The 16,052-nt window shown below is 44.4% G+C and overlaps 1 protein-coding gene across 3 annotated transcripts in view; it reads left to right on the top strand.

Annotated features, from left to right (window-relative positions):
- The window catches only part of LOC142804282 (putative ATP-dependent DNA helicase HFM1), a 218,569-nt gene extending 206,126 nt beyond the window's left edge, over nt 1-12,443 (top strand). For all 3 annotated transcript variants that reach the window (XR_012894569.1, XR_012894568.1, XM_075891030.1), the window contains one exon: nt 12,142-12,443. Coding sequence is in view for 1 of the 3 variants with exons in the window: in XM_075891030.1 (XP_075747145.1) it covers nt 12,142-12,422 (281 nt within the window). In the remaining 2 variants the exon portion in view is untranslated. The remainder of the gene's footprint in view (nt 1-12,141) is intronic.
- The last annotated feature ends 3,609 nt before the right edge of the window (nt 12,444-16,052 follow it).

Genomic DNA, 16,052 nt, shown 5'->3' with positions numbered 1-16,052 from the left:
GGTGATCGCAGCGACGCTTTGCGTCGAGGCGAGCCGAAAGCCCGTCTTCCGGTACCGTTTCGGCTCCTCCAAGCCTGCGCTCTCGTCTCTCGCCGCTGTGGGCTGCGGTTGTTTACGCAGTTGTCGCTCCGCCACCGCGATGGCTGTCTTGGTATTTTTTCTCAGTTTGCACCAGCTGTACTTTATGGTTGTGTTGGTGTCTTGGCTAACAATGCACAACGCGATGGCAGCAGTGGTTCTGTTGCCGCACAGCGCTCGCCGCAAGCGTATCCGCAGCCTGACTGTTATAGTGTCAACTGTTTTAAAGTGGATAATGCCTGCGTACAGCTGGCGTAAGCTTGTTTCGAGCAAAATGGTTTTTCGATCAATTTATATTGCCAATACCCTTACTTTTAACAATTATGAAGTTTTTTGCCAATAAATGTACTTTCATTGTAGCCATCCTTTCCTTTGTGAATTTTAAACCGCAGTCCCTGAGTGTGTCTAATTGTATTTATTGCTCAAACTTGTAATGTCATTTTTTTCCCCTGTGGTGCTGTATATTCCCTGGTCCCTTCAAGCTGACGCTATATTTCTATGGCTCCTGTTGTTAGCACTAAAACTTGACGCTTTTTTCTTTTCCAATGTTGTCTTCCAGTGTGTCAAAGTTGTGATTTCAATTTTGTATGCAAATAAAAAACTTCAAATATTGTTTCGTCTTAATGGTGCAATAAATTTACGCTTTAGGCTATTTCAAGCAAAAAAAACAACTTTGACACAATTTTTGCCTTCTACGGTTGAGGCTCCATTTTGTGAAACCTTATTTGAATTTCTCAATTTAAGTTTTTTTTGCCTCTCCCCCGCTGTTGCCTTTAGGCCTATATAAAGGTTTCTTGATTTTAGGAAGTTTCTGATTTAAATAATCTAATTCATGGGTCCCGGGCGACTTTTTAACCGCGATTTTACGGTAGTCGTGTCCCACTGCCGTTGTGTGTACGCATCGTACTTGTGTTAAGCAGTAGAAACCAAGTGGAATTCCAGACAACGGAATGGGTGTGATGTGACCATCTTCCACTCAGGTTCTAGAGTTTCCCAAGATGCACAGCACTAGTCTCTCACTACTGTGCCTTGTTTGTTATCCAAAGAGGCAGCGAGGCGAGACATTGCACTGTGGCATATCTGAAAAATCAGAAGCAAGAGCAAACGCGTAAGCCTGGAGGTGAAATACTGGGCTGAACTCAGTGGCAGTAGGCGACAACTAGGTAGATGTTTAGGGGTTTTTATTTTGTTAACCACACACAACTGCACACATACATTGCACACACAAAGAAAAGTTGGCCTATTGCCTCGGAGCGCGGCTGTGCCCTGGCAGGTAGGACATGAACGGTGGCATTTGGGCAGGAGGAGGGGTGTGCATGCCTTGAAGACCGCTTAGAAGGTTGGCCTGATGGGCAAGAAACTGTCTATGTGCCTTCTCTTGTCCGTGTTCGTTGTCTGCGCTACCATCCATCATCATGTCCCATAAGAGCTTGTGTTCCCTGCAAGAAGGAGTTTATGACTCCTGCCAGGAGCTCCTTCATATTTTCATGTTCTCTTTGGAGAAGCTGATTTTCCATTTCGAAGCGAATGGTATTTTGCTTCTCTTGCTGCTCAATGTTCTTTTAATACATCTTATCCAACACCTTTTCAAACGTGGTTGTCTTGCGGCGCTTCGGAAGGGGGGGGGGGTGGCATCAGGGGTCAGGTTTCCACGTTGTGTTCCTGATGTGCTTGGTTCTCCTTGTGATGGCGTAGATGTTGCAGCTGAAAATGGAATTCCCATGAGAGAGCCTTTTTCACGTTTATCAGAGCCTCTTTAGCTTTTTTCTTCTTCAGTCTTATGTAGTTTTGTCTCATCCATTTCAGAGGGGGATGTAATTGACCTTGATGCTTTATGTATGCTCCTTTTTATGACATGTGTAGGAATACGTGGTCTGTCTGCATGTTGGCTATAAGGCGAGTATGTGAAAAAGGCTTAACCTTTTCAATTTGCAAGTGCTACAAGTATTATATAATACTTTGTATTTTCCCACATATATTATGGTCTGAGGCTTTACTGTGTATGGAGGGAGTCTAAGAATCGAGAAAAGTAATTAATATCTCGAAGAATTTTTGTACATAGAAAAACTGAGGAACTGTGGAGTAAGTCTTTTAAAAAGTGACTTGTGCCTTAAAGAAAACATGAGCCGCATATGTCTTGGAACACCTGACCACACTTGTTTTTCTGGCAATTTTGTTCCAAGAGTGGACATGACCTACTATGAACTCATGTATATACAGTAAATAAAGCTTGCACGCGTGTTCTCTGCATCGTTTTTTTCAATCATATTGAACACTGAAGTAGGAAACGTGACTGCTGTGGCATTACAGCGCAGAAAAAAAGAACTTACAGGTTTCTAGATCGTCGGACGCATCTCCTTTCTCTTCGCTGCCATCTGCAATTATAAGTATCGGATTAGTGCATTTGCCATAGGTCTTCATTGTAATCAGGGACGGGAATATTCGCAGTACAACCATGTGCATGATCAATGCATAATCTACATTTATCCTGCGTAGCATTCCTTGCTGAGTACCCCAGCAGCTTAGACTGTGGAATGCCCTGCCTTCAAAAAAAATGCGTGATGGGCGGAGTAAAACATTTAATTGTTATAACCGAAATGGAGAGAATTGGTCAAACAGAAATTTATCGCCATAAGAGTGCAAATTTTCTTAATTGGTCATACGTCATTATCAATAAAAAACAAGAATAACCAAAATAAAAAAATATCACAAGAACGAAGTTACGGAATAAATGTATGGCTCATTCCACGCTAAACGTTCCAGGCAGTACGCTCGACTATCTCCGATAAGAATATAAAAATTCATGGTCGATCGTTTGACTACACTACACTACACTGGCGAGGTGACCAGAAACTTTATTAAAGCGTTCATGAGCACGTATTTGAGATTTCTGGCGCACAAGCCAATTTCCTGTTATGGGCAGAGCAAAATAGGTGGTCGTGAGAACGATAACCAACAAGCTCTCGTAGGACGTGCCAAGCAAGATTTAAAGGTAAAAGTGATCTGCATTTACCGCATAACAGAACAATGTCCTCGTCTTCGGCGGCGGTGTCAACGCCGTAATCTCTTGCTTGCACTATCGGGCGGTCGCCAAGCAGAAGGCTCATTTTGTCAAACCACTTCCACTTTGACGGCTCCCCGCCACTTTTGCATAGGAGCAGGCGTTCCTGCGATTGCCAAAAACGTCATTAGAAATTAAAGCGCCTGAAAACTTTTCGAATCAAAGCGAACAGGGAGGTACTTACAGCCGTGAAGCATTTCTTCAAATTCTTCCAACAGGTGCTTATTTGCCCCCACGTCCACGTCAGGCCCTGTTCCTTCAAACATCTTTCCAGGTCCATGAATATGTCCTTATTTTTTTGCCGCTTGCTATCGAGCAAATCACTCAGTTTTTTCTCGTTGACTAAAGCTAGCAACGTCGTTATTTCATCATCTGTCCACATGGTGCGTTGAGCCCGCGAGGATGTCATCGTGCCTAGCGCACGCGTACCGGTCGACAGAGAAAAAGCAACGTCGGAGTGATGGGGACAGGGGAAGCGGAGACTGCGACGGGCGGGAGAGGTCACGAGCCGTCAACTCAGCGCGACCGGTTATACATGCCCTTTCTGAGCGCGGCGAGTTCGGTGAACCTACCCCCTGTCTCCGGGTCGACGGGACTCGCCGCGACGACTCTTCGCCCCGACGCGTCCGCTTATACATGGGGAGGGCGAGTCCAGAAAACCTGTTTATTTCGACTCAACGCGCCCTCGTCGGGTCAATGTAAATGGGCCTAGGATAACCACTGGTCATTAAGGGTAACTAACTGGATTACCAGAGAAGGCAAGCGGGTTAGGGGTAGACAGAAGGTTAAATGGACAGATTAAGAAGTTTGCGGGTATAATTTGGCAGCAGCAAGCACAGGACCGGGTTAACTGGCGGAACATGGGAGAGGCCTTTGTCCTGCAGTGAACGTAGTCAGGCTGCTGCTGCTGATGATGATGATGATGAGATGTTCAGTCTGTTTCGCACGCAGCTTCTCGGAGTTTATGAAGTGGTGTAGCTGATATCTTGCGGTACATTGTATTTCCAGTTAGCGTTATTTTAGTGGACGCTGTTCATTCACTAAAATATGTATGGGCATGTGATTACTGATGTCATGCCTTACGGTTCCCGATTTGGTGCTTTTGTTAGTCGACTTTACTATGACTGTGCCAAAAAATGATGACGTAGTAGCGATTACGCGCGATTACGCTACAGAAGTCATTGGACTCCAGGACTGATCAAAACGGCGCCGTACCTGCTGAATTGATCATGTCGACAATAAAGTCACCCCCAAGTGTAAGTAAGTATGTATTCTCATTCGCAAATGACAGCATAATGTCTAAATCTCAATGAAGGCAGTGTAGTGGGGGTCTGTAAAAAAACTGCAACTATTGTCTTTTCTTTTTTGATGCATACAGTTTTGTACTCTTCTGAAGCCACACTATATTCTCGAAGAATTTTATACTCACTCAAAGAAGTTAAAATGGCAACGCCACCGCCTCTGCCTCTTCTGCGGTTTACATCGAAGTGCTCGTATACTTAAGTGATTCATCGTTATACCAAGTTTTAGTGAACTTCAAAATATTGAACTTGAGGTTACATAATTGGATTAACGCAGTAACTTCGCCCATTTGGTTCAACAGTGCCCTCACATTTATATGCATAATATTTAGCAGTTTTTCTTTTTAGTAATTTTGTGCTCCGTAACAATGTTTCCTGGACTTACATAGCCTCAAGGCGCCATCTCTTTTCTGGGTGAGAATGTATTGAAATTCGTGTGAGTTATGTATTTGTTATTTTGTTCAAGTCGCTTTCAAGCATTCTGCGGTTAACAGGCGAAATCCCTGTGCGGCGTGGATAAATAGTCCCACTTTCTGGCCACACGAATTTCGAACCGTGTTCTTGTTTGCGTAATATTGTCATTCCTAGTATTTTTTTTTACTTCTGGACAAAAGTGTTCATTTGCAAACACAGGATACTCAGTCGATAAACAAAGGGATGCATTTGATAACCTCCTCTTGCGTGGCTTCTGAAGCACTTGATTGCGTTTGTCTTGGCGTTTATTACAATGATGTCGGTTGGTGGCTGATATAACAACCTTCACTCGTCCAGGATTTCTCAGAAGAATACGCCAGAGGTGCTTTGCTGGCTTCAGGTTTCGGTTTTGCCACAGAGCTTAGGTAAATTGTAGTACTTTGCCATTATTACTAGAAGCCGGTTCTTCGCAATCTGAAGCAGCAACATCGCACAAATGGTTTTGATCATTCATTACGGATAACAGCATAACGCCACTTGTTAAAATGTAAATAAATACACATGATGTCATTAGTAAAATTATAGGCCTGCGGCTACAAAAGAAGTATATATATTTATAGACAAATTCCACCAGCAACATGTCACGAAAATGCGGTGGCGCTGTTGTCGGACGTTTTGTTTCGCTTGGTAGGCGAAAGCCACGGTGCCTACCGCAGTTTCTGGTGTGTTCTCGCTAGCGCGTGCGCTCTTTGTAGCCGTGCAAAGAAGAAATAGTGTTGTACTGGCGAACTTCCATGGCGATTGGCACGGGAATGCAGAAGAAATATGAACCAGGTCTTTTTCTTTTTTTTTAGTTTTCTGTTGACGAAAACCGCTTCTGATCAGCCGCAGCTGTGAAACGCGACAACATGTCTTTCACGCCACTTCCATGGTTATATTTTGAAGCGGCTTACCCATAAAAAGCAACTATCTCTCTCAAGCGTTGGAATAAGCCATAGAATTATGTTTTTAATAAGCCATGGAGGAGTACCGAGCACGTTTACCTCAAAGCATGTTAACGTTCTGCATAGCTTTGCGATATGCGAAGCATTTTTCACGATTGTCATTGCTGATATAACCGCAAAAGTCTTCGACTCGTCAGTATGATATCACTATACTACGTGAACTAAAAGTGTTACTCAGTAATCGAGCCAACGATCGAGCATGTGTTTGTTCCTGCGTGGGTACAGTTTATTAAACTAGCAGCAAACGAAAGGAAAACTTAGACGATGTTTTTTTTATGATTATATACGGCTGCGATGACACACCTGACGCAAGTGTATAGGAGAGAGCTGTTCTGGCTGTGGTGCGATTCACCAGATTTTCACGTATGTGCGAATTAACAGAAAAACATCACGTGGAAAACTTGCTCAGTCGTCCGCATTTTGCGGCGTCGGCTTGAGCCGCGGACCTTACAAGTACGTAACTGTATTGTGCACATCATGTTGTATTGTCCACAGCATGTTGTCGCAAGCGTACTGCGGATGAAAGTATCGCCGAGGTCGTTCTGGTAATTTGCATGGAAAACGTCTCCGGTACATTTATTATATGCGAGGATTTACCGTCACGATTCATGGCCACGTATATTTACACCGCACATTTGCATATTTTACTCTAAAGCCTCTTGCTGAACTGGGTCTGTCTTTGCATTAGTACAAACTAAAGTGTGCACGTGTGATATAGGCTGCTGCAAGGACGATGAAATTTCGCAAATGAGCTACATTGCCACAGTTGAGGTACCCCATAGGTTAAGATGAAGTTCTCACAGCTAGAGCTTCACGTCAACATAGCTCATATGTTCATTTCAGAACCCCTCTACAGCCACTGCAACTTCCTCTGTTGCGGCCGCCGCTTGTAAACATGCGAGAGGCGTCTCGACGCACTGTTCTCGAAGGCAGCTTGCGTACCTGCTGCGCTCATCGTCACGTGTTCATAGAGGCTGGTGTCGGGCTTTCAGCTGGGACGACTAGGCGGAAACAACGCGCCGTGACGTCACTCGGCGCCTACCATGTTTACAAACATGGAATAGGTCTATAAGGGCCAGCTTCTGAACAAACAAAGTTGATTGTGTTATTCTCTTTTGGCGTTTCTCATTCTTTTTGCGCCATTCGTGGTGCCAGATTAGTGACTTGTCTGTAACATGATGGGGGCATATACTCTAGAATGGTCACGAGAAATATGAGTTGTAAATTGTTTTCTACCATGCTTTGCCTTGTATTGGCCACCCGCCACCCTCGTACTTCGTCTCGCGTCTCACAGGATTATCATGTGCGATGAACTTGTAATTTCGCTACATTCTGTGAGTTTTCAATTGCGCAAGTGGAAACAAGAAGAGTGTAGCCGAGTAGTTCGAAATCCTGATAGGATCATTGCTTAGCGCTCGCTTTTCATACATGCCTAATGAACACATAAGTGTCAAGGAGCCTGTAAGAAGTGCAGTAAAGACAATGTAGTGCAGTTTAATAAATATAAAACATATGGAAAAGGCTCCGAAATATTTTATTCTCCCGACTGGCGAATTTTTTACAGCGAAGGAAACGAAACTCTCCACAACAAAGACCAGCCCGCTTCGACGGTTTCTGTATATTTTTTGATTGCGAGAAGAATTATATAGCTTTCCTCGTGCCTGTCATATTCCGTATAAAGTCCCAATAAATTACTTTCGTACGCACACTCTATGCTGTTCCTGCGGATGAAATCTCACGAGTGCTATAGCGAGAAACACTGCTCAAGCATAGTGAAACAAGCTTCCCATCTCCATGGCATGGAGGGAGCATGCGATAACATCACTTCGCGTGTGATGCCTACCGTCGATTGCTCCTCAATTGGAAAGGAAACCCTGTCTGCCTGTTGCAGGACGAAGGAGTATGAAAGGATGCTCAAGTAGGAGGCTTCGTGGGTCGATCTGCATCTGTAAACTTTGAATATAAGGGCGCGGTCGTGAGTGCTAGCGTGCGCTAGCACATTCGTCATTTCTGCAGGCATCAGCGAACCGCTCGTTTACCCGCTATGATATCACGCTACGAACCCTGGTTTTTTTCCGAGAGCGACCGTAATCCCATACACTAGCGTTTTAGAGTTTCGCGAGATCAGATGTAAAAGAGTTAGCTGCAGCCTAAGTTCCTTATGGGACTGCGAGCTCCTATCGCACGGTGTAAAATGTGAAGCTGACTAAGGGCGTTGTGACCACAATCCTTCTTGATTCACCTCAAACTGAGCGCGTTCTTCTTAAAGACCAGAGATGAAAACTGTTTGGAACTTCGTTAAAGTTGATGACACTTTCGTACTGGGCCACATAGCCCAAACTTTTGAAAATTTTGGATGTTGTAGCGAATTTGCAATGTAGTGGCGCTACTCCTTCGTAATAATTCCTACCAAAGCATGTGCCACACAAATGTGTTAATATAAACCCAGTGAACCCATGCTACCATAAACATACAATTGATCTCACTTTTCGCGTAAAGCTCTTATGTAGGAATCGTCATTCCAAGTGTAATGATAATGCTTTTAGGGGCGAAGCTCCTTAGGGCGTGGGCTGTGCGTCCCCTGTAGCCTGTATGTAGCCACCTCTAGTTTAGTTCTTGCAGTATTCACTAGATGGCGGTACCGTCCCCTGTACGTAGCCACCTCTATTTTAGTTCTTGCAGTGTTCACTAGATGGCGGTACCGTCTCCTGTATGTAGCCACCTCTCGTTTATTTCTTGTAGTGTTTACTAGATGGTGGTACTTGTAGCTGATGATGAAAAGATGCAAGATGTTATAAACTAGAAAGCGGTACTTGTAGTTGATGAAAGACGCGAGATCTTATAAAATAGGAATGATGTCACATATGGCGCGTGTCATTGGTTGAAGGCAATCGTTCGATTTTGTGCGGCGACGTACGCTAGGGGGAGCGATGTAATAAAATCGAGTGGGCAAAATGTACAGAGAATTCATGGTTTACAAGGTTTACCTCCGGAGCTTCGCCCACTCATCATCATTCACTTCGTGGATATGGCGGAATTTTTTTTTAGTTAGTGCATTGAAAAATAAACAAGTGATAAAATCAAGAGGCTAATAATTAGTAGTTTCACAATGTCTTCGCTACAGTTATGAAAAAAGCCATCCAGGTTTCGGAGGTTAATTAGTCCTGCGTCGTTTATGCCCTCATTGTTTATTCTTGATGACCAATCCTCCTCACATCCGGAAGCAATAGCAAATGTCCTTATATTAAATTCATATCTGCTTTTTTACCAATAATGTCAACACTCCGCTTTCGCACGCAGCAAACTACCTCCTTTTCCTAATCTGGAATTTAGCTCCTCGAAAGTGCATTACCATTACCAAATAGTAATCTTGAAGAGGATAAACTCTGGCCTAGACGGTATGCTAGATATACTTCTAAAGTGGTCCTCAGTATGGTGCGCTAATTACCTTATTGTAACATTTAAAAAAGTAAATCTCTGCAACAGTTCCCCAACGCGGAAAGCAGCAAACTACGTGCCCTTAAGTCCGGAAACAAGCAAATAGCAAATTATAGGCTAATATCCCTGCTTTCTATACTATGCAGCTCCAAACTTTTGAAGTATGTGTGTCAGGCTCTATGATTATATGAAGAACATAATCGACTCGTCATAACTTGAATATATGACGTGATTGTCATGAATGCCATGAATTTGATTTCATGGTCTTGCTGCTCTTGCGGTGGTTTCGTTCACATGGCATATTGAAAAACTGGTATGGTATGACATGACTACACGGCAAACATAACTGACAGACCCCAACGCGGAAATTATGACATGAATGTCATGCAAGTGATCATTACAGGCGATGCGCTTATGGTGCGTTCACGTTCGTTTCGCTAGCTTCAGATATACGAAATTTGGTATTATGTGACGTGAATGAATGACGAAGGTATATGACTGGTGCAAACATGATAATTATGACATGCGTGTCATGATAATCATGATTATGATAAGCGTGGTCTGTAGTCATGTCATCGCTACATACTACTCACTCATACTACTTACTCGCGGCCGTTTCGCTAGCTTCACATATACCAAATTGGATATTATTTGACGTGAACGGACGACGAAGGTAAATGACGTGTCCAAACATGCTAATCATGATATGCCTGTCATTTCGTTTATTAGTACCTCAAGGGTCCCGAGCGATTTTACATAAGGGGTGGGCAAAAAAAAACTGATGAAACAAAACAACAACAAAAAGCAAAGCAGCACTAACAAAATAACATTGAAATAGAAAAATAGCAGCCGATCATGATTACAAAACTTAAATATGGCTTCTTACGACATTAATAAATTGATCAAAATAAGATGTTATGGCGATGTGGGCGGCAAGGTCGTTCCAGTATTGTGCTGTCTGACGGAAAACTAATTCTGGAAGGTCTTTGTTTTTGAGCCATATAAAACATGACTATATGCTTCGCTCATAGCGCGCTCGCGGCCACTTCTCTAGCTCCACATATGCGAAGTTTTGTGTAACGTGTCGTGAATGGAGCACGAATTTGAATGTCAGGTGCAAACAGGATAATCATGACATCGCAGTCATGTACGGCATAATTTACGTCCGCCTCGTAACGTAGTGCTCATTTTAAAGTGGTATATTAACCTTCCTCATTCGTGCTTCGCATATCATTGATTTCCACTGTACGTGGGATCTGTCGATTATTTATTATATAGCTCTACGTTTTTCACCGGTTAGTGTGCATTTTACTAACTGCATATCCGTGACGGAAATACGTGAGCGAAATCTTCGGTTAACTCTAGCATAAAACACTTTCTTGTAAATATTTCTTTCCCGAATATCTTATATCCTATCGCGACATCATGTCGCAATATTTTTGGCCCGCCCTAGTTGGGAGGATCTAAAGCATCAGCTTTTGCGCTTCACTTTGCGTTGGTTGCGGTTTAACCGCGACTTGAGGAAGCTGGTTTCTTCGCATGGTTTCCAGACATCTAAACATAAAAATATTTCTCTGAAGAAGAGGAAACGTATACGTCACAGAAATGTATTTTAGGATAAAAAGAATGTTCTTATAAAAAGTTCCTAATTACTCTTGTGAAGTGATTTGATGTGTTTTAAAATAAGCTGATATAGCTCCTATATTACTACGTCACTACGAGTCGTATGAAAGAGCGCATTTGTATTTTGTAGAAAGGCTGATAAGGGGGCCATGACAACCAAATTTCGATCATGATCAGTCTTATGAGGGTTAATGCTTGATCGTTCAAAAAAAGCTGGTGAAACTTTATCACATTTGGCCTAGCACTTACTTTATTATTGAATACTTTACAAACACGAGAGCGGCCTTAGACTCGGGCAACACTAGCGAACTTGCGAGCAGTGACGTAACAAGCAGCTGGCTGTCCGATCGTCTGCATTCCGACGAACGATATTGTTCCAGCTTCAGCTGCGCGTAAAATCGAGATATTGCTGTAGCTTTATTCAGCTTAACATCGAGATAGAAGGATTCGCGGTGGCTGAAGCTATGGTGGAAGGGGACAGCACCACTCCTTGGGGTACGTGACGTCACTGGCACCATAAAAAATGGCGGCTTCGGGCGGTGGTCACAGCGCGCCGCTTCTGGGGTGTGTATCACACTGAAATAGTCTTTTAAGGTCCAATTTTCATATCTCTAAAGGCATAATAGAAGTCCCACTACTTTTAGATTTCGCTGAAACCCACAGATCGTTGGGTGGTATATTGCAGCAAGATGGCAAGTCGAGCCAGTTGTATTACGTTCATGTTCAAAATATGGTTGAAGCACACACACACACAAAAACATGGACTAGATAAGCTGCCAAAAATAACGCTGACTCTCACAACTGAAGTTTTATAAACCAGAAAAGGTATTCAAAGCGGGAACATGGTTCTTCAAGCATGTGCAACAGGGCAGCGAGCAACAAAACGGCACTCGTATCAGGATTACGAAATTTTCTTAGTTGGATGCCAATTCCTAAATATCGCAAGCATTGCGTGCAAAGAACATATGATGATCCCCGTACGAGTGCCTTTTTGTAGCTCCCTGCCTTGTTGTGCATGCGTGAAGCACCATGTATCTGCTTTTAAATTATTATTTATAAAATTGCAGTTGTGAGTGTCAGCGCTGTCCTTGCCAGCCTAATCAGCCAGTGTCTCTTCGGTGCGTTCACTCAAATTTTCAAACGTGGTCGTTAGGTGACGATGTCATAGTCCCTACCATAATTTCCAATGCACAGGCTTTGACGACCGTCTTGTTGATTGCAGTGTCCCCGTTGAAGGCGCTGTGCCGCGAGCGACTCTGCGAGTGGCGCACCAAGCTGGCCTCCCTGGACGTCAGCTGCGCCGAGTACACGGGCGACACGAACGACGACCACGACCAAGAAGCCCTGCTCGGCGCGCAGCTGCTGCTCACCACGCCGGCATGTTCACTTCTCGCTCCCAAGATAACTTCTTCATTCAGTTATATTCTCGGACCACGTTATATGCCAGCGGCGTTGTTGTGGCCATATATACAGGGTTTTAAAATGCATCAAGCAATAAATTAATAAATATGAATGAAACACGTCGCCGGCTAGCGCAGTATTGTTCTAAGCTGTATGTAGCACATCATAACGTTTTTTTATCCGCCAAGCACGGTAATTAACAAAGATTACTTAACTAACTTTTTTAAATACTCACTCTACAGAAAAACATTCAATATAGGACATTTAGCTCTAACAAAGTTTTCAAGTTACAGTGAGATAACAACGCTGGTTAGATTTTTTCAGGGTTTGTTTATAAAGTGCGCGAAATAGAAAAAAGTTAGAACGTGATTGCTGCCTAACGCGCGGTGCTTTGAGTGTCCTCAAACGTAAGTTAAACGAATTAGCGAGGGCTTCTCACGCACGAGGGTCGCTCAAACAGGCTATCGGTGACTACGATGGACATTAAGCGATGGTTGGTTGGTACCAGTAAAAAAAAAGGGACAAGAAAGAAACGAAGACAATAAACTTCGACGAAAAAGCGGCTGCCACGTGCATTGCGATATATATATATATATATATATATATATATATATATATATATATATATATATATATATATATATATATATATATATATATAGTGAGCATTATTTATGCTCATCTGTACATACACACCATAACCACTCCAGTTAGGGTTGTGGGGCACATATTCGAGACAACAAAGAATAATCTTGAGGGTATTGGACGCCGTCTTACAAGTGGTGGAGAGTGCTGCCTGGTCCCTGCATCCCCTTGCGTTCTCGGACACCCCCCAGCGTCTTCTAGAACACGTCCCTGGAGCTCCGTTCAGGCCGCCGCTTAAACCACCTGGGTTCAATAATGTCGCAAGCCGACCAGCCCAACGCGGCAGCGCCGCCACCGCTCCCATCATCAAGAAACCCTTCTCGGCTCCTCAGCAGCCTTCAAGAAGATCCTCCGATTTTCGCAGGGCTTCAGGGTAAGGACTTTGAAGACAGGCTCGAGGAGTATGACAGCGTGAGTGCCATCAACTTACCCAAAATGAATTCTAGCTCAGCGGCTTCGCAGAGACGTGCTTTTTAACCATGCTACAGATTTTCCAACATGTTTTGCATTTATAGATCAGCTCCGCCAGATTTTCGCCAACCCGTCAGTGCGCTCGGGCATCGCGAAGAAGAGGCTTGGTGCATGTGTTCAACGCCCCGGCGAGCCTTACACTTGTTACATCGAAGACGTTCTCGCCCTCTGCCACCATATCGACAACTCTAACGGAGAACGACCGTGTGCGCCACCTGCTCAGAGGCATTGCCACAGTCACGTTTAATGCGCTTGTGGCGCAGAACTCCAAGACAGTAGCGGATGTGGTCGGTACCTGTCAGTGCCTTGAGGGGCTTCATACCACTAGGGTGCAACCTGATATGTCTGACGTGTGCTCAAGCCATGATACGAAATAGCTGCATGCATTGATTCACTCCATCATCCGCAAGAGACATCATGTACAGGCTTCACCTCACCACCTTGATATTCGTACGACGCCACCTGCTGCTAGTCTACGGGAAGTCGTGAGGGAGGAACTGGCCTCTATGACTGGCATACCAGTTCCGAGGTCACAACTTGGGCCCATGCCAACTTATGCTCAGGTTGTTGCTATGACACCTGCATTCCAGGAAAGACCGATACAGCTCCAGCACCCGGAGTACATGGTTCGCTCAACTCACTCGCACCGCGAGCATCAGCCAAGCCTTACAACGCCTGGCGCATTCCGCGGCCGACTTGCTTCTATTGCGGCATCCGTTGCCATATTTCAAGGTTTTGTCGACGCCGTCTGCAAGACGAAAGACGAAGCCACGATCACTTTGGACGGGACAACTTCTATACCACTAAACCGCCCTATCGCCGACTGTATCAGAACTGCACAAGTTGGTCGCCGTCTCCGCTGAACTTCGGCAGAGTCGGTAGTTTCCGTTTCTCGCGTCGTCGCTCTCCTTCACCGATGTGGTGTTCCTCTTAATCATTGCGGCCTTCTATTTTGACTCCCGACCATCAACTGGAAAACTAGATAGTGCAGCTTCGGGAGGGAAAGCTGCATTTTTCGAACTGCGTCAAAGTCCTCAAGAACGCCCATCAAATGTTTTATTGGTGCATGTTGAAGGTATACAGACTGAGGCACTGATAGACACAGGCACATCTCTTTCCGTAATTCGTGCAGACTTTTGTTGCCGCATGAGAAAAGTTAAGACGCCATACGATGACCCTCCCCTTCATTGCGCAAATGAAGTCCCTATTCAGCCTTCAAGTGTTTGTACAGCGCACGTTTTCATAGATGACATCCTCCACCACATTCACTCTCTTGTACTTCCTTCGTGCACTCACACACTCACTTTGGGATAGGACTTCCTTTATTCAGCGTCAACTTTCATATCATGTCGTCAGCAAGTAATTCATAAATCAGAGACTGAGTGTACATCCGATGTCAATCCATACAGCTTCCGTTTTGTTGCTGCCACTGATTGTTTCATTTCGTTGTGAGAGGAACAGATTCTCACAATAGTTTCGCATGCTATAGTTACCAGTGACGTGTTCATTGCTCCATCAGTTCGCTCCAAACCTGCGGGGCTTACTATCGCACCTGGCCTTGTCACCGTCTCGAACCTAACTCTTCGCCAGTGATGCTGCCCCAGGGCAATGCTGTGAGCTGCTTCGCTGGCAGCGAGCATTTTTCGCTGGTTCCCCTTCCTGCAGAATCACCGTCGTTGTCTACTACAACTGATGCTAAGGCTTCCAATTTTGCTTTAAATGCTACTTAAAGTCTCCACCTCAGTGCCCAGCATAGGGGAGACCTCTTAGACCTTCTCAAAAAAAAAAAAGCACGGCCTTTCGTTTGACGTGCATTCTGGACCGCACCTCCGTTGCAGAGAAGAGCATTGAAACCGAAGGCAGCTTTATAGTACGCCGCCGCCCATACCATGTGTCTTCTTCAGCAGATTGGCAAATCATCGAGGAAAACTTCACCGACATGCTCAAACGGGAGATTATTGGACCTTCATCCAGCTTTTGGTCGTCTTCTGTAGTGTTGGTACGGAAAAAGGATGGCTCTGTCCGCTTTTGTGTTGATCACAGAGCACGTAATACGACCACGAAAAAAGATGTATATCTGTTGCCACGCATAGATGATGACCTTGACTCCTTACAAGGCGCAGAGTATTTCTCCAGTCTCGACCTCCGATCCAGGTACTGGCAAATACCTAAGCGCGAAGCGTTTGCAACGCATGATGGGCTTTACGAGTTCAACGTCATGCCTTTCGGCTTATGCAACGCTCCGGCAACATTCGAACGCATGATAGATACCGGCTCACGTGGTCTCAAATGGGAAACCTGCTTATGTTATTTAGAAGACATCCTAATTTATTCTTCAAATTTTTCTCAGAACCTTAAGTTTTTGGACGAAGTTCTAACGTGCATTTAGAACGATATCCTTCAGCTCGATACAAAAAAAGTGCCACTTCGCCAGCACAAGAATCAAAGTGTTGGGTCACCTTGTCAGCAATGATGGCATTTGACCTGACCCCGACAAAGTTGCTGCCGCATTTTGTTTTTCTCGTCCAGATAATCAAAAACAATTGCGAAGTTTCTTGGGCTTGGCGTGTTACTTTTGCCGCTTCACCAGTCACTTTGCTGCCCTCACGTGGCCGT

The sequence above is a fragment of the Rhipicephalus microplus genome, chromosome 3, assembly GCF_043290135.1.
Source record: "Rhipicephalus microplus isolate Deutch F79 chromosome 3, USDA_Rmic, whole genome shotgun sequence".
Lineage (NCBI taxonomy): Eukaryota > Metazoa > Arthropoda > Arachnida > Ixodida > Ixodidae > Rhipicephalus > Rhipicephalus microplus.
This window is presented reverse-complemented; position numbering and strand designations above follow the sequence as displayed.